The 26,033-nt window shown below is 41.4% G+C and overlaps 1 protein-coding gene across 3 annotated transcripts in view; it reads left to right on the top strand.

Annotated features, from left to right (window-relative positions):
- The window catches only part of PCSK5 (proprotein convertase subtilisin/kexin type 5), a 298,169-nt gene that overhangs the window by 8,126 nt on the left and 264,010 nt on the right, over positions 1-26,033 (top strand). For all 3 annotated transcript variants that reach the window (XM_037901828.2, XM_007065550.4, XM_043547161.1), the window contains exon 2: positions 23,888-23,992. In XM_037901828.2, coding sequence (XP_037757756.1) covers positions 23,888-23,992 — 105 coding nt within the window. The remainder of the gene's footprint in view (positions 1-23,887; positions 23,993-26,033) is intronic.

Here is a 26,033-nt window from a genome sequence, read left to right as displayed (position 1 = left end):
TCACCACCCTTCTAGTGAAAAAGTTTTTCCTAATATCCAACCTAAACCTCCCCCACTGCAACTTGAGACCATTACTCCTCATTCTGTCATCAGCTACCACTGAGAACAGTTTAGATCCATCCTGTTTGGAACCCCCTTTCAGGTAGTTGAAAGCAGCTATCAAATCCCCCCTCAGTCTTCTCTTCCGCAGACTAAACAATCCCAGTTCCCTCAGCCTCTCCTCATAAGTCATGTGTTCCAGTCCCCTAATCATTTTTGTTGCCCTCCGTTGTACACTTTCCAATTTTTCCACATCCTTCTTGTAGTGTGGGGCCCAAAACTGGACACAGTACTCCAGATGAGGCCGCACCAAAGTCGAATAGAGGGTAACGATCATGTCCCTTGATCTGCTGACAATGCCCCTACTTATACAGCCCAAAATGCCGTTAGCCTTCTTGGCAACAAGGGCACACTGTTGACTCATATCCAGCTTCTTGTCCACTGTAACACCTTGGTCCTTTTCTGCAGAACTGCTGCCTAGCCATTCGATCCCTAGTCTGTAGCGGTGCATGGAATTCTTCCGTCCTAAGTGCAGGACTCTCCACTGGTCCTTGTTGATCCTCATCAGATTTCTTTTGGCCCAATCCTCTAATTTGTCTAGGTCCCTCTGTATCCTATCCCTACCCTCCAGTGTATTACCCACTCCTCCCAGTTTAGATATGTTGTAACTCCATTGATATACAATGGTTTATCATTATTCAGTGAGAGAAAAGGAAGCTTTTTTTGATACAGCCATGAAAATGATAGTATACTGATATGTCATCTTAGTTCCCATAGTTTTCCTTGTTTCCTGAAGTACAGCTTCTCACTGGAAATACATTTGTGGTTTAGTGCTAACATGTTCTCAATACAGTGCAGAAAGGGATGCTAGTTTAGTGACACATGACCTGAGAAGAGGTTTAAAAGCCAGCAGCTCTAATTCTGGCTCTGACACTGATGCTTTCCATGGTCTTGGGAAAATCACTTAACCCTGTCTTCCTCCACTTCTCATTATATAAAAAGGGGGCTGATAATTAGGGATGGGTGCATGAGTTTCCTCTAATTTCAAATATTGTGCCTTCAAAGTAAGGAATGGGCAGTGAACCTTTTGAGGTTTGTGTTCAGTTTGTTTTGCCAGTTCCCGTCTGCTGCTGCCAGCCTCAGCTCTGAGCCTAGAGTACTGCTCCTAGCTCAGGCGGGGCACTCTACCTCTTCCTAATTGTGCAAGTAGAGTGGTAGAGAGAAGAGGCTTCTACCCCTGAAAAGAGGGAAGGGATGAAGTTTTCCTTTCTGTGGCTCCAATGGAGAATAGGAATGGAATAAAAAACAATCTGTTGCCTCCATACTAAAGTGAAGTAGGGGTGAAGACTCTTTGCTCCTTTCCTTGATTCAAGGGAAGGGGTGAATACATAGGTACCCTCCCCATCCCCACAACTCCTCCCTTCACACCTTGATTGTCCCAACAGATCGTCCCTTCCCTTCTACAGATTTCGTCTGTGTAAAGGCGGCTAGTGACCTACCCTTACCTTTCCGTCATCTTCTGGAGGCAACAGTCTACCTCTTCCCCAGTATTCTGCACTGGGCAAGGCAATAAGGACACTCAGTGTTACAAGGATAGTGTACTAAGCTCTAATATATGAGGAGCCAACCTGTGGCCATTGCAGATTACAGTATTATGTTATGGCTCTGTGCTTTGTAAAGATTTTATTTGAAAAGTCTCGGCTGAACCACAAGGTCAGGAGTGTTGTATGGGATTTTAGTGCTTTTAGGCCAGTAAATCACACAAACAGTGAATAAATATTAATCAGATTCAAACCTGAAGATCTAGCAAAGGCACAGAGAAGCTGTTGTTGAAAGAAGAAAGATTGATTGTTCAGAAAGATTGAGTAGAATGGCTGCTAGCAACTTTCCAGTCCTAATGGGTTAAAGGGAGATCGCTGTTAACTCGATAGTTTCATTTAAGTCAGAAGATTACAAAAAATTGCAGTTGAACTAGAAAAGAAAGATCCTAAAATAAGGATTGCTTCTTTTCATTGACAGGTTTCAGAGTAACAGCCGTGTTAGTCTGTATTCGCAAAAAGAACGGAAGACTTGTGGCACCTTAGAGACTAACCAATTTATTTGAGCATGAGCTTTCGTGAGCTACAGCTCACTTCATCGGATGCATACTGTGGAAATTACCACTATACATACAGACACCATAAACAATAGCTCCTCCCACCCCACTCTCCTGCTGGTAATAGTTTATCTAAAGTGATCATCAAGATGGGCCATTTCCAGCACAAATCCAGGTTTTCTCACTCTCTGCCCCCCCTCAGACAAACTTACTCTCTTGCTGGTAATAGCCCATCCAAAGTGACCACTCGCATCACAATGTGTATTATAATCAAGGTGGGCCATTTCCTGCAGGAATCCAGGTTCTCTCACCCCCCTCCAAAAACCACACACACAAACTCACTCTCCTGCTGGTAATAGCCAATCCAAAATGACCACGCACCTTACAACATGCATGAAAATCAAGGTGGGCCATTTCCAGCACAAATACAGGTTTTCTCACCTCCCCACCCCCATACACACAAAGACTCACTCTCCTGCTGGTATGTGTGTATGGGGGTGGGGAGGTGAGAAAACCTGTATTTGTGCTGGAAATGGCCCACCTTGATTTTCATGCATGTTGTAAGGTGCGTGGTCATTTTGGATTGGCTATTACCAGCAGGAGAGTGAGTTTGTGTGTGTGGTTTTTGGAGGGGGGTGAGGGGGTGAGAGAACCTGGATTCCTGCAGGAAATGGCCCACCTTGATTATAATACACATTGTGATGCGAGTGGTCACTTTGGATGGGCTATTACCAGCAAGAGAGTAAGTTTGTCTGAGGGGGGGCAGAGAGTGAGAAAACCTGGATTTGTGCTGGAAATGGCCCATCTTGATGATCACTTTAGATAAACTATTACCAGCAGGAGAGTGGGGTGGGAGGAGCTATTGTTTATGGTGTCTGTATGTATAGTGGTAATTTCCACAGTATGCATCCGATGAAGTGAGCTGTAGCTCACGAAAGCTCATGCTCAAATAAATTGGTTAGTCTCTAAGGTGCCACAAGTCTTCCTTTCTTTTCATTGAGTGAGAGTAAAAGACTGCTGCTGGAGTTACCAGCATCTCCCACTGGCTGATGCAGCAAAGCAAGATGATAGACCCTTGATGCTCTGTAGAAGCATTTTCAGCCACTCAGGACTGTTATATTTAAAGATTTAATACAAAAGACAGGTTTCAGAGTAGCAGCCGTGTTAGTCTGTATCCACAAAAAGAAAAGGAGGACTTGTGGCACCTTAGAGACTAACAAATTGATTTGAGCATAAGCTTTCGTGAACTACAGCTCACTTCATCGGATGCATTCAGTGGAAAATAAGCTTTCATGAGCTACAGCTCACTTCATCGGATGCATTCAGTGGTTTCCACTGAATGCATCCGATGAAGTGAGCTGTAGCTCACGAAAGCTTATGCTCTAATAAATTTGTTAGTCTCTAAGGTGCCACAAGTACTCCTTTTCTTTTATACAAAAGACAGGACACTTAGATCTCAGGTCAGTAGGTCACGAAACTGAGACAGAGCACAGCCACATGAGAATTTGGGACTTGGCATAATAAGCTTATATAGCCTGGGCATCACAGATACAGGTACCAGAGCTAAGATGTTAAAAGATCCTAAACTAGATATGTTATGAGCGATGTACAGAGATAGTGAAATTGCACAGATGTAGCTGAGAAAATTAAATACAGGCCATACTGAGGTAAACTTTATGGGGAAAAAACTCAGCTGAACAAGAAAGAAAGGCCGAGTTATAAACAACTACAACACTACAGAGAGAGCACAACACACGGACTGTCTGCTGCTGCTATTGTGCTAGCAGACATTCTGGGGTCAGCAAGAAGTGTCCACCTTCTGAAGAGATCTGTAGAAAATAAAAGGAAAAACATATTTTTGCAAAGCTTGCAGGCAGCAAAGCAGCAAAATAAGACACATATGGCAGAATACAAAGAGGAGAGCATATCTGATGAATCCATATTCAGCATAAGATATCTTGTAGGTGCAGTTAAGACTAAAGTAAAACAGTGGTTTATGTTACTGAATGTGAGCGCTGGTAAGGACATGGGTAACGAAACCATGTGCCAAATATGCTGTGGATCCACATGCAAACTAATAATCTACATAGATTATTTTAAATAAGACGAAGGGAATCTGGCTTTACAATATAGTGGAGTGAAGATACCATTATATGATGATTCTAATATGAAGGCCTTAGATCAGGAGTGGACAAACTTTTTGGCCTGAGGGCTACATCAGGGAATAGAAATTGTATGGCAGGCCATGAATGCTCACAAAATTCGGGTTGGGGTGCGGGAGGGGGTGAGGGCTCTGTTTGAGGGTGCGGGCTCTGGGGTGGGGCTGGGGATGAGGAGTGTGAGGTGTAGGAGGCTGCTCTGGGCTGGGACCAAGGGGTTCAGAGGGTGGGAGGGGGATCAGGGCTGGGGCAAGGGGTTGGGGCATGGGGAGAGGCTCGGGGTGCAGGCTCCAAGTGACGCTTTACCTCAAGTGGCTCCTGGAAGCAGTGGCATGTCCTTTCTCCGGCTCCTACGCATGGAGCGGCCCCCGACCCTGCTAGAGCATCGGAGCGGGGCCATGCAGCTGCTTCCAGGAGCTGCGTGGTGCGGCCCCCAACCCTGCACCCCGGAGCAGGGCCATGCTGTGGCGCCCTGGCACCCCAGCGGGAGTGCCAGAACAGGGCCAAGCAGCATGGTGTGGCCCCTGACCCGGTGCCCCTGGCTGGAGCGCCAGAGCGGGGCAAGCCCCAGACCCCGCTCCCCAGTGGGAGCTTGCGGGCCGGCTTAAAATGGCCCACCCCTGCCTTAGGTAAATGCACCCTGAGCTACATTTATAAGAAAGAATTATGATTTAAACTTTCAAGTAGTGAAAGGGGTGAAGGAGCCGTTTCTCTTAGTAACCGTGGCAAAAGGCTCAGAGTGAATCAATAAAAATGGACACTGTATCCAAAGATGATACCAAAAGATAATGGCTGGCAATGGGGATCTGTTTCATGTACTTGGTTGCCTGCTAGGAAAGTACTATTTGAGATGGACCCAAAGTCAAGGAAGCAAAATTACCAGTACTGTTAAAAACACAGCTCAGAGTAAAAACAATCTCAAACTGAAAATGAAATTAGGACTTTGGCTGTTCTCTAGATAGGGCATCTGCTCACAGATGAAGCTGCACATCTAACTCCTGAGAAATTCTAGGAATGCCCGGGATAAAAAATGTCAAGAAATACAACACTTTATGGAATTTGTGAAGACCTTACAAAATTTCTGCCCCACCCCTCTGATGTGTATAAGTAACAGACAAGGATCCTGTCTGGAAATGACAAAGCAATTAAACAGGTAAAAGAATTTGTCAGCCAGTACCCAGTACTTAAGTGCAAAGATGTACTTGGGTGCATACTAAGGGGATGCTCCAATTCAGCGCAATGCAAATGAGAAGGAACTAGGTGCAACCTTACTACAGGAAAGGCCTCCAAGCAGCTTTTATGTCAAGCTCACTTTTGCTTACACAGCAACAGTATGCAGAGAGTGAAAAGAAGGGAGAGATTCATTCAGTACCTGCATGGTGGAGATGTGATCAGTGATGATGATGCAGACCATAAGCCTCCAGAAAACTGCTTTCATAAACCTTTTCTATTATCACAAATGCCTTCAATGTAGATTCATAGAAGAAATATAATTTGAAGTTACGTTATGGTAAAGGATCAGAAGTACACAAAGTAGATTTCCTATCTAGAGCAGCACTACCTCAGACATACGCTATATTTGAAACACTTGATCATAAAACATTAAAAAAAGATAGCTTTTGCTATCGAACTCGAGGAAATTAACTATGCTAAATTGCTTTGTAGCTGGATCAGCATCTAGCTTAGATAGAACAGCCTGGACAGCAAGATTAACTACTGAAGCCAGTGAAAACAACAGGTCTGTGTGGAAAATGTGGAAGCTGAGCAATAGTGCATAGAGTACAAAACAGAATTATATGCATATGAACCAGAGTTGCTATAACCAACATTATAAGACCTGAGACATTGGCAAGAATCCATGCTAGCACACAGAAACATGTCGTCACAAAGCCAGAATTACTGTTTATTAGACATACGTTGTTATAATTATTTACATTATAGTAGTGCCCAGAGACCTGAATCAGGATTGGACTTCCGTTGTGCTTCAGTCCTCACTATTGTGAGGATTAATCGGTTGACATTAGTAACATGATGTGAAGATGAAAAGTGTTGTAGAAATGCTCAACAAAATTAATAGTAATAGTTGTAACAACAAGCTCTGATAACTCTCATGAACATATCACTGACCCAAATTTAACCTATGCTACTACATGAAAACATATTTCCTAAATAGTTGTATGCATGGTGTTATATTTTGCATTTGTAAAGGACTTCTAGAAAAAAAATGCAGCCGCTGACTATGGATCTGATCCTGCAAACATATGTCTGTAAAAGAAGTTATGCTCAGGAGTAGGACTACTCATGAGTGTAAAGTTACTCATGTGTCCACATCTTTGCAGAATTGGATCTTAGAATCATTAGGTTATAGAAAGAGAAGCAGCAGCCGGTCCACACTGTTGATCAACTCATGAGCCTTTTCATGCTGCCTGCATCTTTTCATCTATTTTTCCACTGTGTAAGTTAATGGAATGTTTCTTATTTGGTTGGTGACTTTCAGATAACAAGTATCCTACATTTTAGGGCAAAATCCTTCTGTGACATGCCACATTGAATCATGTGTCATGTCAGTAATGTTGAATGTCAAGCTGAGATAACCATCAACCTGAGAAATTGGGAAAATTCAGTTTTCTAACAGGAGGTCTGAAAACATTGAGGTTCAAATTCTAGTCTCATGTGCATAGATAACTCCACATGAAGTCAATAGGACTTGTTTCCATCCATAACTGGGGCAGAATTTGTCTATTAAAACAGGAACCAGTGTTACCTCTCCCAGGATTGTACCATATTAACTATATGTTTAATCTGTGGTAAACAATTAGGAAAATTTGGTTTCCTATCAGCAGCCTAGCATACTGTCAAATGTTACTAGACAAAAAAAGCATCTGTTTTTGGGGTCGTTAGGTTTGTCTCATTTTTGGTGAAGTAAAAGCAACCTTGAACTTTGCTCTTTTTTCCAAAAGCAAGTAGGTCTTGCTCATGTTTGTTCTCTAGAGCCAAAATACAAATCTTAGCAGCATTGCTAGAACTCATGATTAAATCAGTTGCTACATTTGTATATGCATTCTTATTCAAATTGTGTGTGGTGGGGGGGAGGGAAGGCGCTGCATTTGTGCCTGTATGAGAGTTTATTGGGCAGTGAGGCAATGTTGATATCTGTATGCTGTGTGCTAGAAATCTGAGACTAGAATCTGAGGGTGGCCTACATTTTTAGCTGTTTAACTTAATTAAAAGTAGCAGGTAGCCTTCACTTCTGGATAACAAGAAGTAGAGAACATTCTATTTATTAATTTTGGTGGAATTTCTTGTGCCTATTGATATGGCAACCAGCTTTAAATACAAACAATACACAAACCAAACAAAACAAAAAACCCACATAAATTATATCTGCTACCCATAGCACATGGTGGCACCACCTGTCACCTGATCCTGCACATCCTTATATGAAAATTTTTACTCACAAAGGTAATAGATATGCCCCAAATATTAAACCTAAAGTAGCCTAAATTAATAGGCAAAATAAACTAAGCCAAAACCAAAAAGTCAACCAAATCCCACCCTAAAAAATGATCTGAAGCTCCTCAGGGCAAGTTGGTCTCTAGTGGGCCAGCCAGGAGGAATGAATTCCAAAGGCAGGGCCTTAAACTGAGAATGGCCTGCCACCAACAACACAACTGCATTGTTATGACAGGTTATAGAGTGAGCTGTGGTCCCTCAAATAGTGAGGCCCCAATCCATTCAGGGCTTTAAAGATCACAACCAGCAAGAAGTGAAAAGGGGAGTGAGTGCAGGGATGTGAGCACCAGCCTTACAAGCTCACAGTAGCTTTCCCAATTTAAGTAACAAGCAGGCAGCTACACTCTTTTGTCACTGAAGCTTATGGATAGTCTTCAAATGTAGCCTAACAGAATGTTCTAGTTGTGTACTCTTGAGGAGACAAAGTGCCTACTTATCCATCATAATGTGAGCATTAAAGAGATGTGGTTGCAGCTACCTGGCCCACCACTGATTATACCCAAGAATCCAGGAGAATTAATGCCTTCCATCAGAGCCCCAGTGTAACAGGGTCTGACCCGAACTGGCATCAAGCCCTGACACCGTCTCAGATTTGTTTTCTTGAGCTTCTTAGCAACTGCCCCCAGACCCTTATGAGTCAAATACACTTCTGAGGATCTGGGTTATTGAAGCACAGATTGCATATCAGCTTATAGGACGTCTTTCCCCAACTCACCATTAATTCAGTTCCTTGCTGAGCTCAACAGTTCTTTCCCAAAACACAGATCTTGCTCCCTGGAGTTTCCTCAAACTTCTTAAGGCTTCTGCCCCTCATTGCAAAACTCCATTCAAGTCTTTCTGTCTGGCTACCGTAGAAAACCCTTTTCCGAAGTTCTCTCTGACCCTACAGCTCCTGAAAGGGCATTTCTACTCCCTGCAAGTCTCTTTCCTTTCTCTACTGATGGAACAGACTCCTTTTTATAGAAAGTTCCACCTACAGCCTGCTACCAAGTGAATCTGGTCACTTGACTCAGCCACCAGGCCAAGCCCATATCCATCATCAGGGGTGTGATCGCTCGACGTAGGTGGGGTTGCTGAGCTCCCAAAACAGGCCAGCGCACACTGGGGTACCTAGACTGTGGACTGCTTTGGTGAAATCAATCGCATGTCATCAGTAATTGGTGCTGACACCACAACCGCCTACTCTTTTAGATGCTTCCCCTGCCAATGAGCAGCGTTTCCATCTTGTTAGGGTTGAGTCATTTCGCTTTCCTGGTCATGTGCTGGGAACATAGTGAAACTGTTGCATTTGGATAAGGAGACATTGAGTTGAGTGTAGCCTGCGAATGACATTAAAGCCCCAAACATATAATAATCCCCCTACTGTACATACATGCACAGTGAGCAGGGGGCGTGAGAAGGTGGTTAGTAGGATCTGTTGATTTACCTCTTTACATTTCTGACACATTTAACGTGATGCATTATTTTGAAGCTGCCTTTTCAAAATAATATGTGTCCAAAGATGTTTTAAATATTAAACAATTCACCAGACCTTGCAATGCAGGAATTATGTGGCATGAAAAGTAAATGTTTTACATTTGAAACGCAGTCTGTATGTTTAAAATACATCTTCTTTTATGCCATTCATTATTTATTTCAAAGCTGAACAAACTTCCTATATTTAAATATATGGAACCATGTATTAAATAAATGTACACTAGAGATCATAAAAATAACCTGCCATCTGTGAAGGCAAAATGTTTTTCTTTCCTTTGCACAAATAATTTTTGAGACACAGCTATGTATGTATTCATTGATCTGTAAAGTTCTAAAGGATTTCTTTCCCAAAGAGGATGTCCCAAAAGAGTATTCCTTATAAATGTGCAATAGACAGACCCCAAGTTTTGTCCTGAATACTTTCAATGGCTTTGGTAAATCTAGATACCTGATCACCAGCTGTAGCTGGACCTCACAGCTTTCACTGACTTAGTAATTTTAATGCTGTAGCCAAGTACTTTGAGAGGTGTCAGTACTATAAAATGTAGATCCAGAACTTTTTTCCTGACTGAGCCTGGATTCATCAAGATATATGCTAGGTGTTGTCTCAGTAAGAACTCAGTGCCGTTTCCATTAAAGATTGTGAAAAGATTTCCATTGATTTAAGTGAAAGTTGGATTGAGCTCTAGTAGTCCACCTGACACTACTGATGAGTGGGAGCAGGAGGGGGACCTAACTGTCTGAATTATGGAGGATGTAATTTTTTCCTGTTATTTCTGACTTGACTTAACTAGATTAAATAGACAGTAGATTCCTACCTGACTATACCTAGAACTAGCAGCTCTGTGATTTGGCATAATCCAGATTTTGTTTTGCCAAACATCATTTAAACTGGTAGCATGTTCCTGATGTTTCCTTTCTGATTTGGTGTGCGTGCTGCAGGATCTGATATTTTTCTTGAAGCTTGCCTCTAGGTCCCGCCAAATACAGGTGTTTTCTTACTGACAAGTATTGAATTTCAGTATCTACCTGTAGGACTCCATGCTGAAACATGAGTAGTCCTTGCATAAGTAGTTCCATCAAAGTCAATGGGGCTACTTGCATGAGTAGGGATTGCTCATGTGAATAAGGGGTGTGGGATTAGGCCTCAATATTTCAATAGGATATACTAGTGCCTTTGTAAGGATCTTGCTTTGATCAAATAAGATATGTGCATATTATCACTGAAATATCTGGATCTGGGATTGTTTGACCTTTATTCATGCTCTGTTAAGCTTGTTGTGCAGAGTGGTAGATGATTAGACTTTGATACAGGACAAAGTCAAAGAAGTATGTTACAGTTTCACTGTTGTGGCAGTTTACACTGATAAAATGATTGATTGAACTAGGCTGATGGGTATTTAATACTGCCACACATCACGTAGATGAACTAAACTCATTCCCAAAAATTCTCATGAGTCACAGCTTTATTATTCTTCAAAAAAATGTAGTGAGGATGGAGGGGGAAATTACTCAATAAAGTCTGATATGAAAGTCAATACAATGAAAATGTAATTACTATAGCCAATAAGAACTGAGTTCAGATTTGTAAGGCAAAGTACAGTCTGAAAAGGTTTATGGCTGCAGTTTTAGGTGTTTTATGGAAATAGCATGACTGCTGTACGTTGATGCGTCAGTCACTTTGAAGGTTATAAGATCTTCTGATATTAATGCATTAGTGAGTTTTATGCTGAAATTAAAATAAATGAACAGAAACATAGCATTGTATCTGAGTTGGCGTCCTATCCTGCAAACCCTTACTCATGCAATTAGTTTGATTAGACCAGATTATTTTCTCGCTTAAACCAGTTTAACTCAATTGACTTCAGCACAGTTACTTCTGATTTACTTTGGTGCAAACGAGAAGAGACTTGTGCCTGGTGGGACTGCTCAGGCGGGTGAGTGAGGGTGTTCAGGATTGGCCCATGTTATTAAACATTTTGTGGTCAATTTTCAAAGGAAATTAATGCCTGTTTTTTCCCCATGAATCTGTTTTATTAAAACATAAAACCTATTTAATAACTTATCTTTATACGATTGGCATGATTGAAATAACAGTGATTAAAGTCACCTTGTAAAGTCACATTATTTTCCAGAATTATAATAATATATTGATGAGAGTCCAAATTAATCCCTCCACCATCAGCAGTGCTTAGGGTTTGGCATAGTCATAAAATATGGAATACGTCAGTGATGTAAGGTACTTAAATGAACATTCACGGTACAGTATGTATATTCCTTTTCTTTTCTTTCATTCTCCTTTTGCATTTCTCCACTAAACCAACATGAAATAGGGGTAGAAGTCGGTAATAACAGCAATGAAGATTATTCTAAGGAAGACATATATCAGCTTTTAAATTACCAACTGGCCAGTTAGAAAAGAAAAGAGAAGAAGGTTAGAACAAAAGCTGCAGTTGTGTGAACCTCTTGAAATGTTAAAGAGATTTGTTTCCTGCCCAACAGCTTTTTTTAGAGAAACAAACATTATCATTTTTCCCTACAGCTTCTTTTTAGGTCCAAACAGCATTTGTTGTCACTTGAACTTGCATGGATAACGATTACAAAACTTTCTTTATATCACTACAGATGTCAGAGGTAAAGTCTATTTATTTTGTGGAAAAGGATTAAAGTATTTACTGAACTTATTTTGTAGTTCCGATGGAAATGCAATGAGGTAAATAGTTGGGTTCAACAAAGAGGGGGATGAATAATCAGTTTAACAGTACATTGTTTTATTTGGCAGGGACATTAACTTACCTAAAGGTCAATCCCTCCCTTCATAAAACTCTCATTAATGATCCATAATTGTGTTTTCATTTTGTGGGATGGTTAGGCTGGCTATGCTGCATGATAACATTAACTAGCCTTACATGAGAAATCTGAAAATGATCTTGTTTAATGCTAAGACATCTGCTGAAGAACTGAAAAAAAATCCTGTATCTGTGTTTCTTAAATTTTGAGTCACTTATTTTTAACATATTATTAAAATCATAACCTCTCTTTCAGTCCTTGGAAGGAAATAGATGGAGGAGGAGTGTTCTTTATGGACTTCAAAAGGCAGAATTCAAGTTTCTTTTAATTTGGAGTATTTGAATGATCAACATGATGGCCAAATATCACTGTTGAATTCATTAGGAATTCTGTTGGTTTGGTCCTTTAAAATGCCAACAACTTGATGTTTTTACTCACTGTTTATTCAATCCTTGACTCCAGTTAGGGCCAATTTTGAGGTCCTTACTCAGTTTTTACTTGGGCCTGTAATGCACAGCCCTGCATTGAAGTGGTGTGGTGTCACATTGCTTCTAGGGAAACATTAGTAGGCATTCTTCTGCAGATGTTCAGAAAGAGTCCCTTGGCTCTTCCTCCCCCTCCCTGAAGTGCAGCACACCCCCATTTCCCATGCTGTGATAGAGGGACGTGAGGCCATGAGCCCATCCTGTCCCATGCTTCTTCTTTTTTAAGGGTGCTGAAGGGACTGCAGTTTTCGGTAGCTCTTATGGGAGTCTCACTGGGAAGGCTCCTTGGGCCGTTCTTTTCATTGGACATTCATGTAAAGGACAAATATATAAAGCTGACCCTTAGCTTTCATTTAGTCTTTAATCAGGCAATCTCCTATTACCAATATTGTAAGTTTCCCCGGATACGGTGCTCAAGATTTGGCCTACTATGAATATTATTTTCTTCAAAACATTCCAAGAGAAGTATCACTGGATACAATTAAATGTTGTCAATTAAAATCTCTAAGTAGTTTTATTTAAAACAACCAGCTAACCGCCCCCTCCTCTCCAACCTCATTTATAAGGAGAGAACAACTTCAGATTGAAATCCGCAGGATTTAAATAAATATATAATCCAAAAAAGCTGCCACAATCCTCTTTTGAAGGATTGTTCAGCCTGTTTAGAAGGGTGCTTTTAATGAATAATTCTTTGTGATTAAACCCATATGAATATGAAACTATTGATGCATTTCTGATCTTTTTAAAGGTCATCCTTCTTTTAAAAGATTACAGTGTTCCCTGAAAATTCTGACCTCTTTTATCATTGAATCTTTTCTCATTTTTCCAAAGATTGTTCACTTAAGGTTGTACTAGTGGAAAGTAAGACCTCACTCTTAAGTATCAAAACATTTTATTTCTTTTGATGATACGAAAGCATTACATGTTGCTAAATGTTTCTCAGCACTTCTCCTTTCATCGTGTAGTTTCAAATGTTGAATATGGTTTCCATGGTAGCATTGATGTACAAGAGACCCACTAGACAGAAGTTCATTTGCAATATTTCTTTCAGTGCATAACTGTACATTCTTTTTGTATTTGCATCATCTATTGATCCATAAAGGTTTGTCCTGTGTATCCTGAGCTTTTTCAAGGTAGTTTATCAATTATTCGTCTGCTGCATAGCCTAGAGGAAAGCTGATATATCTTTATATTGGTAAATATATTTTGGAATATGACCTACATTGGGAGCAGATTAGAGAAACTTTGATTATATAGGTGGTATACAAAATGCAGTACGTAATCTCATGTAAATAATTTTCATTATAAATTTTTTTTTTTTATTTTAGAAGTTCTTTAAAACTGTATATTCTCTAACATGCTATATCCACACTCTAACATTTTTGTGCTGAAATTTTTAAAGCTTCTTAATGGATTTAAATGTTCAATTCTTATTAACCATAAAACAGTGACTTTGAAAATCTCAGCCTTGATATTGAAATAGAACAGATGCAAAGAAGGCAAATTGCAGTTGCAGTTATTGTTGCTCATTTTGTCCTGTTAACAAAGGCACATATAACAAGTTAAATGTCTAGAGAGTTTATTTTGGATTTTCTATTGAAGCACTTAACATACTAAGATTTTTGTGGGATTTTTAAAGGAAAATACAGCAGTATGTAAACAATAGTAATAACATTCTTATGCGAAAGAACATAATGCAGAGCTATTTTATGTTAATAGCTCAGTTTTTCATTTTAGACATCCACTGATTGAAAAACAAAATTGTACCTTTCCAGTTCAATATAAGTGCACAGGCAAAATTTCTCCATGCAAATAGCTGAAATACAGTGGAAAATTGCCCAAGGCTGCAAAGGAAGTTAGTAGTGGCATACATTACTTCAATAAGGTGTTATATTTTCTCTGTTTAAAAAAAAAAAAAAAAAGAAGAGAGGGAATTTCAAGGATAAAGGACTTGCTATGTTTTGGGGGTAAAGCTGATTTATTTGAAACAGAAATAGTGATCTTCCTATTGTAACAGGAGGACGCAGTAATTAATCTTCCTTGTTTTATTCATGCACAAGTAATTCAGAAGAGAATCACCAACCTGTCTGTGTTACTAGTTGGCTGAACTCCTTTGTCTTGAGGACCAGGTTCTTTTCAGAAACTGATCAAGAAAACTCACTCACAACAATGCTTTTTGCATCTGAGGGGCAGTTAATTAGCTTTTATTTTTGTCTGGAATTAGAGTTATGAGCGTCCCTAATTTCAACCTATGAGACCGAGAAAAAATAGTTTAAGGGAACACAAACCATTATAGATATCTAAAACTCTGGTTCCCAAACTGCGGTACAAGCCCTCATGGGGGAATGCGAGACTGCTCTGGGGGCTAAGGAGGGGGGAAGTTACCACTATGCTGCTCAGCCTTGTCTTCACTGAAAAAAAAGGTGTATTTTTTGCCTGTCAGTAATGTGTGTGAGCTGTCTTGAGGTAAAAACACAGTGAAGACAAGGCACTTCCGTTTCACCATGAGGTAGACGAAGCAATGTCAACCCCAGGCCATGGTATAAGCCTGCCCTTAGTGAGTTTCTGTCAGGATAAAATTAAAATGCCTCATCTTCAGCTGCGTTTTCACTTTGCGGTAGCTCACACTCAGTAGTCACCCTGAGGTAAAAAAGCACACCTCTTTTAGCAGTGAAGACATGACCTCAGACTACAGCATAACTGATGAAAAAACAGAGGGAGATTCTCCACTCCAAGAACTGCCACTCTCTCCACTCCTGTCTCTGACAGGCCACTAGATTTGGGGGGGTGAGGGTGGGTTGAACAGCAGGAGAGGGTCAGACAGTGCTAAGCACCCATGCTTTGAAAATCAGATATCTTTAAGGTGTCTCAGATTGGGCACACACAAACTGAGGAACCCAAAATCACTCGCCACTTTTGAAAATCTTGGCCTTTATTTTTCTATTTATTTATTTTATTTTATGTTCTCATATATTGGCATTTTGTGGGGATGGAGGAAGGGCTCATTTCCATAGTATCTGCATACTTCAGAAAGGAGTTTCCAGGAATGCCACTGAAGTCAAACTCTGATCTTTGGCAGGTACTGAGCTGTTATTCTGAGGAATGTCACCGTTCAGAGGCACAGATTTGGCAATGTTATGTAAACATATTTGTTCCCTACCAGACTGGAGTACTAGCCTGAAGGGAAAAAAATGGGAATAGGGGAGAGATACGCATTGGCATCTGAGAATACCAGTTAAGCCCAACTATTAGGCCTGGACTATACTACAAAGTTAGATAGACATAAGCCGTCTTTTGTCGACCTAGTTGCATGTGTCTGTACTTAAATTTGTCTCTCACCAATGTAAATGCCCCGTTACAGTAACACCCTCTATCCAAGCAGTGTGGAGCCATGGTCAATGTACTGAGGTCAATGTAGCAAGAGTGTAGACACTGTGTTACTTAGGACTGTTAGGATCAATCTAACAGCTGTCCCACAATGCCCAATACTGACTGCTCTGGTTACAATTGTGAACTCTACTTCCCCAGGGTCCTGGAGACTGGAAGGCTCCCCTCCCCTTTAAAGCCCTGTGAATTTTTGAAATAACTTTTCCTGATTGTCTAACTTGGTGAGCACACCTAGCAGCTAGCTCTTCATTGTTGTGTGCTACTGCCCAGCTGACCATGCCAGCTACTCACTCCAGATATGCGCCAGCTTGGAGTAAACAGGAGGTATTGGATCTCCTGGGCCTGAGGAGAGAAGAGGCTGTGCAAGCACAGCTACGGACCAGCAAAAGAAACATGGCCATCTACGAGCAGATTGCATGGGGGATGCAGGAAAAGGGGTATGACAGGGATCAGCAGCCATGCCACATGAAAACAAAGAAACTGTGTTAAGTGTATCAGAAGGCCAAGGAGGCAAACAGTCGATCTGGTGCTGAGCAACAGACCTGCCGCTTTTACAAAAAGCTGCATGCCATACTTGGCAGAGACCACACTGCCACCCTGCAGATCACCATGGATACCTCTGAGGAGCTGGAGTCACAGGCCAATGACGTGAACAGTGAGGAGGAGGATGGGGAAATACATGACCGGGGAGTCCAGCAACGCCACAAGCCAGGACCTGTTTGAGACTCCGCTGCAGACCAGTCGAGCATGGGTGAGCCTGATGCAGGGAAAGCATCCTCGGGTAAGCATATAAATTTATTTCCCATTATAGTGATGGTGCCCCCAAGTTGACAGGACACAACAATCAACTTTTCATTGAAGTACACTTTTCAAAAAGTACAACAAACAGAGGCAGCGTTGTTATCTGCTTTTCATTCCCCTGTGGAGTTAGGCAAGGGGGAGCCACGCGGAGCAGTTTGTTTATGTACACAGCGCTGTCCCTTGAATCCTCCTGAGAGATCTCAATGAAACTTTCATGGAGGTACTCAGCAATCCTTTCCCGAAGGTTTCTAGGGATGGCAACCTTATTTTTCCCTCCATTGTAGGACACTTTCCCATGCCAGTCAGCGATAACTTCAGCAGGCACCATTGCAGTAGACAAGTTAGCAGCATATGGGCCCAGGCAGCTTTTGGATGCCAGTAGCAGTTGTGTTCTCTCTGCCTTTGTTACCCTCCTATGGAAAATGGTGCCAGTATTCAGTGTCATTGCCCTGTACTCATAGTTTTATGCAACTAAGCAATTCCCTCATCCCTGGTGGGCCACACTCAGGGAGTGGCACAATGCATAAGCATGCTGAAGCAAAAGTGTCAATAGACACGTCTTGTTTAAAACCTCAGGGGAGCAAGGGAAGGGAGTTTTGAATCTTCACTTTTGCTTTCCATTGTGACTATATTGACAATGGTACCTCTTGTGTGTTTTATCTGCAGCTGCTGCCTTTGAAGCCTTGAAGGGTCTCCCCTCCACAGCCACGGAATGCCTGAGCTAGATAAGGAGGAGAATGAAGAGGACTCAGGATGACATGTTCAATGAGATGTTGCAAGCCAGTGCTGCATCGGACCATGAGCAAAGGGCCTGGAGGGTGAATACTGCAGACAGCCTGGAGAAGAAAAGAGTGGACAGGAGAAAGGCCCAGGAGTCCCAGCAGGAAGAGAAGGAGATGCACCAGGACATAATGGAGCTTCTCTGGCAGCAAACAGAGATGCTGTACTCTCTTGTGGACCTATGGGTGGACTCTTGTGGGCTAACCTCTCTTTGCAATCCACAAAGAAGAACTCCATTACAGTACCTCCCAATTTCCCCCTGCCCCAAACATTCCATGTAGCATCAGAGGCCGCATCCCTACCCACACCAGTCCACCCCTGGGCACATTAAGGACAATCACAGCTTCACATACACTGACCCGAGAGAGCCATGGTTGCTGTATATGTAGGTAAAAGTAGACATGAATGTTCTTTCCCCTTGTTAAGTTCTGTTCCATTAATGTATTAAGTGTTTACTGTATTTGCATTTAAATTTCACTGATTTTTCTTTGCATTGATTTTGTTACTGAATAAAATTCTGTTATTGGGAAAATAATTTTTATTCGTTCATAATATACGCTGCAGAGTGCCTAGAAGTTCTGAAAGCAAACAATTACTTGTTACTGCACAGTATGACACAACTCATAGGATCAGTGACAAACACAGTGTGATAATCATAACTGTACAGCAAGCACCACAAAATTCCTAAAGGGCCCAAAAACAGCAGGTCCAGGTAGAGAACAGTACTCCACAATCCATTACTGTGGCTCACTGTCAATGTGCTTTTTCACAGCCTCCCTGAGCCATATAGCTCCGCATTGAGCTCTTATAATAGCTTTTGTGTCTAGCCGTTCAAAGTTAGCAGACAGCCACTTCTGCTCTCCACCCTGGCTGCTACTGTTCGCCCTCTGCCTCACAGATTTTATGCAGGACAGAGCAGGCAGCTATAACCCTTGGGATGTTTTTTTCACTGAGATCCACTGTCATGAGTAAACAATACAGTGTCCCTTCAATCTACCAAAAGTGCATTCTACTCTCATTCTGCACCAGATGAGCTGGTAGTTAAATCGTTCCTTGTTGCTCTCAAGGTGGCCTGTGTATGGCTTCATGAGCCACAGGAGCAAGGAATAGGCTCGATCCCTCAGGATCACTACTGGCATTTCAACATTGCCAATGGTAATCCACCAGTTAGGAAAAGAAGTCCCTTCTTATAGCATTCCAAACAGTCCTGTGTTCTTAAAGATGCGAGCATTATGCATCTTCCGGGACCAGCCAACACTGTTAATGAAGCGTCCTCAGTGATCCACCAGTGCTTGCATATCCATAGAAAAATAGTCCTTTCTGTTGATGGACTCTGTAGCAAGATGGTCTGGGGCCAAAATAAGGATATGCATGGCATCTATCGCTCCACCGCAGTTTGGGAACCCCATTGCTGCAAATCTATCCACTACATCCTGCACATTGCCAAGAGTTACAGTCCTGTCTATGAGGAGATGATTAATGACCCTGCACATTTGCATGACAATGGTCCCCACACTGGATTTTCCAACTCCAAAATGATTTCCACTGACCAGCAGCAATCTGGCGTTGCAAGTTTCCATAGTGTGATCACCAATTGCTTCTCCACTGACAGTGCAGCTCTCATTTTGATGTCCCTGCGCTGGAGGACTGGACAAGTTTGGCACACAGACCCAGGAATGTGACCTTGTGCATCCGTAAGTTCTGACGCCACTGCTCATCATCGCAAGCGTGTGTTACCATGCGATCCCACCAGTTGGTGCTTGTTTTTCAGGTCCAGAAGCAGTGCTCCATCATCTGCAGCTGCTTCTTGAACTCCACCAACAACATTGAATTGGTTCTCACTGTGTCCCACAGCAATCTGTCCTCCAAGAAATCATCATGTTCCCCGCTCATTCAGTTCTTCTTACAGCTCTGCAAATACCGGAGGATCTTGCTTCCTGTGCTTGCAAAACTTAGGACAATAGTGCAGAGCTGTTCAGGCTCCATACTTTTGTCAGAGATGATGGACAGTGAGGAGGGCTGTGCAGGTTTGTGGGATTTTTTTTTAAAGGCACGAAAATTATGGGATATAGATGACATTATGGGATGGAAACTGTTGCAAGCTATGAAGCTGAACCCTTGTTCTTAGTCAACCCTGCACGACTTATTTCAGTTCCAACATGTATTGCCAAAACTTCCCAAAAGAGTGTGCTGGACAGTGGCAGGTTGCACATGCACAAGCGATATGCTAACTGCAGTGGCTTTATGCCGATGTAACTTGTCGACCAAAGCTTGTAGTGTATTCATGGCCTTAAGTGAAAAGGCAAAATAGCAGCCTCTGCCTCTTTTAAACTTACGGACTGCCACAATGGCTTTAACTTGCTGCTTCAGTGCAGAACAAGACCAGAGCACCCAGCAATGTCAGTAACAGGGTAGTTTTGTTGTTGTTTTAATCATGGCTGACAGAAATAATCCGAAAAACTCATTTACTCCTCAGGAGCAGGGGGCTGGGCTGCAAAACCAATGGGAGTGGCAGGGAGCTGACATATTTGGAAAGAGGCCTGCTCGTCATTGTTGGCATTTCAGCTTGAGTAGTTTCCTGCAGCTGTGATCTTCTCTGTCTCTTCTATTTAAGTTCTTTACTAATTGGCCAGCTTTTTGGTGCCTGAAACTGTACAAAACTGAAAGCAAGTCACTCTTTAACCTTACCGTGCTGAAGCATGTATGGGGAAATGATATGAGGCCTAATACCTTGTAGAATGTTTACTAAATAACACATCATGGGTGAGATTCCCCTTTCTCAGCACAACACGAGAGTAAATGGGCTTTGTTTGAAGAAGTAGGTTGGGGATTTGGGTAATTAATCCATATCTTACTCTACAGTCAAATTTCCTGGCAGCTCCACAGCCCACTGAGGGCTGCTATTCCTGCCCTGGTCTGGTGGATCCACCACTGTGCAGAACTATCGGTAACATCGCACCAAGGTGATAGAAGGCAAGAAGCAGAGAGCCTACTTTTGGCACTGGAGAAGCGGCTACAGTGTGATTGACTATTGAAGAGTGGTTTGTAGGAAAGAAACACCCTACTGCATGGTCTGCCTGCTTGGAATGTGAGCTGGAGACAGGATTTACGCCTTGGGCAGTTCATACCTCTCCATTGCTATGTGGCTGGATTGTGCAAATTGTACGTGCCACTGAGTCAGTAGCACTGCAGAGCTTCACTCCCCCCTAGGAGAGCTAAGGACAAAGTCAGGACCTGCATGATATGCAAGTTCCCCAGTACACAGGGAGAGGGCAAAGGCTGCACTGTTGTTTAGCATTGTGAAGCCTGTTTTCTCTTGGTGAGTTCAGCCTGTGGAGGGGCCAGTGTGGGAGGAACTCCTCCATGCCTCCTTATGTATAATTTATATAATATACAATTATAATTAAAAATTACTACAAAATCTTCAAAAAGTTGAAATCAAAAGAATATGTTGTAAATGACCAGAATGTTGCTTCAAAGAATTTTGAAATTTTCAATTTTGGCTCTGATTTGGAACAAAGCCAAATTTCAAAATCCTCAAATCCTTTGTGAAAGAGAACTTCCATCCTCTGCACAGACCTAGTGATTTGTGTGCCCACGGCTGCACAGAGGTAGCAGTTACTGCACTCCCCTAGTTGCAGGGACTGCCAGGTGTCTCCCTTACTGAGGCAGAATTTGTAGGGTAGAGAATCCTCCCTTCCCTCCCAATTCCCCTGCAAGGGCCAGGGAAACTCTGAATGTCTGTCTACAGATTCAGGCAGTCTACCGCGCATCACAGATCCCATTCGGCTCACGGTCAGAAGGTTATGTTATGTAGGTTATGTAGAAACTTCTAGTCTAAATCAAACTTTAAATTCTATGGAAACTGATGGATAAGTCCCTTCCCACCAGGGAAGGTTTCCTATTTACCATTATCAAACGGGCAAGTAATTTTGTCAGCCCTGCTGACGTGCTGCTATACAGGATCAATGTGAATGTATGTAATGTACTCAATATGGAGTTTATCATCCGTCACAAGCTTTCTGAGGACGCTCCAAGGTTCAGTGAGGTAGAGGAACTGAGTCACTGTATCTGTATCCTGAGTTGTCCTTATGCTACTTTCAGAGTTAAAGCTGCCTTAGGGGAAATATATTTCAAGAACTAAACCAGAAGTTTTGCTGTTGTTTCACAGTAATGATGGTGTGTTGGTTAATTTCTTCAAAGTTCACTCAAATTCTTATCTGTAATAAAGCAGGCAAGACATCCTAATCATAGCAGGGATGCATGTGTTTGTTTGCACATACATGTGGTTCTCTATGGTCCAAGGATTTCGAGGGTCTAAGTAAATTAAGTTAAAGGAGGGTAATAAATTTTTTAATACACTACTGCTTTACTATGAGAAAGCACTGGCTCTCACTGAATAGGAATCAAATTCCATTTCCAAGATTTGGGCTTCTTTGATCCCACTAGTATTTATTAACCTAATCCAGTGTTTCTCAAATGCAGCCACCATGACCACATGCGGCCACCAGGGGCTTTTCTTGCAGCCACAGCCTCCTGGGTGATGATTGTGGGGGTGGGGGAGCAGTGGTCCCTGGCTCAGGGCCTCTAGCAGGAGTTGAGCCTTGGCCCCTCTGGAGAAACAAACACTGGAGAAGCAAGCAGCCAGTGAGTTCCACACATTCCTGGGGTGGTGGGGTCAGGCTTCAGCCCAGGGGTGGCGGGCAGCTCCTCCCCCAAATAAATATGACAGAATTCTGTGTCTGCAGTTCTGTGCAATGGTGAAATACAGACCTACTTGCTTTGTGACTGCATTGTGTGTGTGTGTGTGTGAGTGTGTATAAACAAGGAGTTACAGTAGAGGCTCATTAATCCATACTAATGAGAGGGAGGCTATAGAAGATTAAAGTTGTGTTTAATGTTGTGGTTTAGTGAATATGCAAAAAATGCAATTAAAGCAACAAACAAACAAGAAATCCCCAGGCTCCTGCATCAAACATACTGTAGAACCTCATAAATCTTCATAAATGGGCCGAGACCTTGCATAAACTGGTAAAGTTTGAATGCTGCCAATGCTGGGGTGAGGACTAGATCTGGCACCACTGATTAGTTTAAAGTACCTTAGCCTTGTTTCTGGCATTGCGAGCTCCAGCACAGGGGCTAGGAGGTGATGAAGTGTTCTGCATTGTCCTGTAGGTAACACAGAGCCAGAGACTTTAGTCTTCATGAATCCTGAAAACAGATCCTTGGAGCCCTATTGTGTTTTCCTGCCAGTTCTCCTAGAACTTTGCTTTAAGGTTGAACACTTGAGTTATTTCCTGTATACTTGTCTTTATTAGGCGCTATTAATTCAAAACACAGAATCCTTGAGGTTAGATAGCTATTTTTCCACCATCTTTTGTGATTTCATTCAGATTTGTTTTCAAAACTAAGCCAGATTTTCTTTCTAGGGTCATTTGAGTGTTTACAGTTTTAATAAATGTTCGTTAAAAATAAGCAAAAAAAGGAGATCTGAACATTCTGTTAATTCAAATAAAGGATCTTCCTCTAAGATTTACAACTATTATGGTATTTTCTTGAAGGCCAAATTTTAAAATGCTTAGGGGAGGCATTTTCCCTAGGGCCAAAGATGTTGGGTGTGTGTGGATGTATATGAGTAATGTCTTAAAAGTCTGGCTATCCATTATAACACAGGTGTTAATGATTTAAAATTTGTTATTACAAAGATTGTTGCTGGGTAAAACCAACAACATTGCCAGACTATACTGAAGTGATGGAGACAAAGTAATTTGAATTCTGTTATTTAGAAGTTGCCCATTTTGACTTCTCATAACTTGAATAAGCACTTCTAGTTATTGATTAAGAGTTCTGACGTTATTCCTCCCTTTCCCCCCCAAAATCATATATTTATATTCCTTTGTGAATGGTATGATGCTTAGAACTTTTTTGGGGTAAGTTAATGACATAAATAACCTATTGTGCATTTTATAGTACATTTCCTTGAGCAGACTAGATGGAATGCTTTTTAATATAGCTATTTGATGATTTTTATACTTGCCATGTGAAGACAGTCTGGATATAGATTGATACAGAATTACTTAAAAAGCTGCATATAAATTAAACATTAAAAAAGGTAGATACAGACAGGCTAAGCAGCTCAATTATAATAGTTGGTTTTGCAGTTGCTGCCTCAAGGACACTCCATCCATTTCATATCCTATGTCCTTCTTTTGAAAGATGATCACTGGGTTTCAAGTAACGTTTCAGCACAGCAGGAAATTGCATAATTTATAGTCCTTTAAAAAATGAAAAACTGAAAACTGCTTTTCATAAATTAAATCTCTCTCTCTCTCTTTTCCTCCCCTGTCTCTTCCTCTCAACAGATTGGAGCACTGAAGGATTACTACCACTTCTATCATAGTAAAACAATTAAAAGGTCAGTTCTCTCAAGTAGAGGTACCCACAGCTTCATTTCAATGGAACCAAAGGTAAGAAAATCCAGCTAGGCAAGCATCTGAGGCAAAAGCTTCTGCATTTTTAATTTGAAACGTCATATCAGGAAACGTTTGCCTGGATGGCAGCTAGCATTACAAGAGTGGATATACTATCTGTTCACCAAGGTACATTAAGATGAAACAAAGACAAATACCATATTATTAACTGATGTGCTATCCTCAGAACATAATGTTCACTGTTGTTCCTGGGGGAGATGTACTATAAGAATTTTGTTAATGTACTAATCTTTATGTCATGCCTTGCTAGTTTAAACTCCCAAGAATAACCTTAAAAAGAACAGGAGTACTTGTGGCACCTTAGAGACTAACAAATTTATTTGAGCATAAGCTTTCGTGAGCTACAGCTCACTTCATCGGATGCATCTTAATAACCTTAACGGACTGCTGTTTTCTTGTCAGCTGCCTTTGCGAATGAAAATGTGCAAAGTAGGATGATATCCCCATGGTTTGGTGGTATTTGTTGGCTTTTTATGGTCATTTAGTGAAGTAGGGGAATTAAGATTTGCACACTCTTTTCCATGTTCCTTTTAATTAATCCTTATACCTTATTTTATATTAAAGGACCTTTTTTATTTGAAATGTGGCATCTCACCCTGCATCACATATTTAGTCTTAGCAAATTTCTGATGTTGGGTAACTGAGGGCATTGGGTAATACTGGCCATTCTATTATAGCATTGCACAATATTTTATCTTATAATTGTGGCTGAGAAAGCATTTTTATTGCAAGCCCCTAATTTCAGTTGTTTTGTAACTTCTCCCCCAAACAGCCTTGGAGTTGGAATTTCTTATGTGTTTCCTCAACCAAGAAATGAATGTTTTTGAAAAGTTTGAGGAAAAATCATTAAGCTTTTTTATTTTGTTCAAGTGTGAAAAAAACCTTAGTATTTTTCAAGAGTTAGCACTTGGAGTATATAAACATAGCATGTTGATCCCCCTTACTGAGAAATTTATGCTTTACTAACCTTGAAAAAAAGTTAAGTATAAAAATTATCAACAAATAAAAGCAGAATGCTGCACATGTGCAGTATGTAGTTTCCCAGAGAGGTAAATGTCACACACAGACATGGAGTGGTGAATCCTGCCTTCCTAGTGGTGTGGAAGGCTGTGTAGGATGCATAAGTAGGGTAGTTTTGCTACAGGATGTGGGGTGTCTACAAAGGAGGTTCTCACACAGTGTATGGCTAAACCGTGTTCTCTAAGGGCTCCATCAACCTTATTGTTCAGGTTGTTTCAGTGATAAACATGGAGAGGGTCAGGGGCAAGGCTGGAGGGTCCAGGAATACTCAGATTCACTGAACAAATACCAAGTGCTCGCCCCCACATAGGCAGTAGTGCAAATGGAGTGGAAACCATTTGCATCTTTTAGCAACTGCCCCAGCACATGTGAGTCTTCTGTGGGCACAGAGCTAGTGTAGCTGACTTTGTTGTACACAGACACCACCTAGCACAAACACTGTGGCTATACCCAGCTGCTGTATGGTCCCTTGTGGATCACTCACAACATTCCTAGATTAGAGCAGCCTTGAGTGAAGTATGGGGAAGAGCTGAACAAAGAATCAGGGAGACATAACCAGTTCCCTGATGGTCCCTTGCTGTGCCAAGTAGATTTTGGCCACATCAGAGAATCTGTCCCATCAAATACTACTAATGGACACTTGATTGGTAATCATAACTATGAATTTCTTGATTTTATTTTTTAAATTATATTACTGTAGCACCCAAAAACTCCAATCAGGATTGAGGTCCCATTGTGCAATACAAACAATGAAGACACATAGCCTGTGATGGTGTTTTAGATTCTAAGAGGAGTTTACAATCTAAATAGGTGAACACTAGGGTTTGTGGACTTTCCAAACTGTTTAAAAGTAGCTTCCTTGTAACTTAAAATCCTCTTCCAAGTGACAAAATAACACCCATACTTAATTATACATTTGATTTGAAAATGGTGACATTATTTTAGTACACAAAATGAATGTAAAACTGCATATGTGCAACTCACGATGGGGTCAGCC

This window comes from Chelonia mydas, chromosome 5, assembly GCF_015237465.2.
Source record: "Chelonia mydas isolate rCheMyd1 chromosome 5, rCheMyd1.pri.v2, whole genome shotgun sequence".
NCBI lineage: Eukaryota > Metazoa > Chordata > Testudines > Cheloniidae > Chelonia > Chelonia mydas.
Note: the sequence above shows the minus strand (reverse complement) of the source record. Positions and strands in the feature narration are given on the sequence as shown.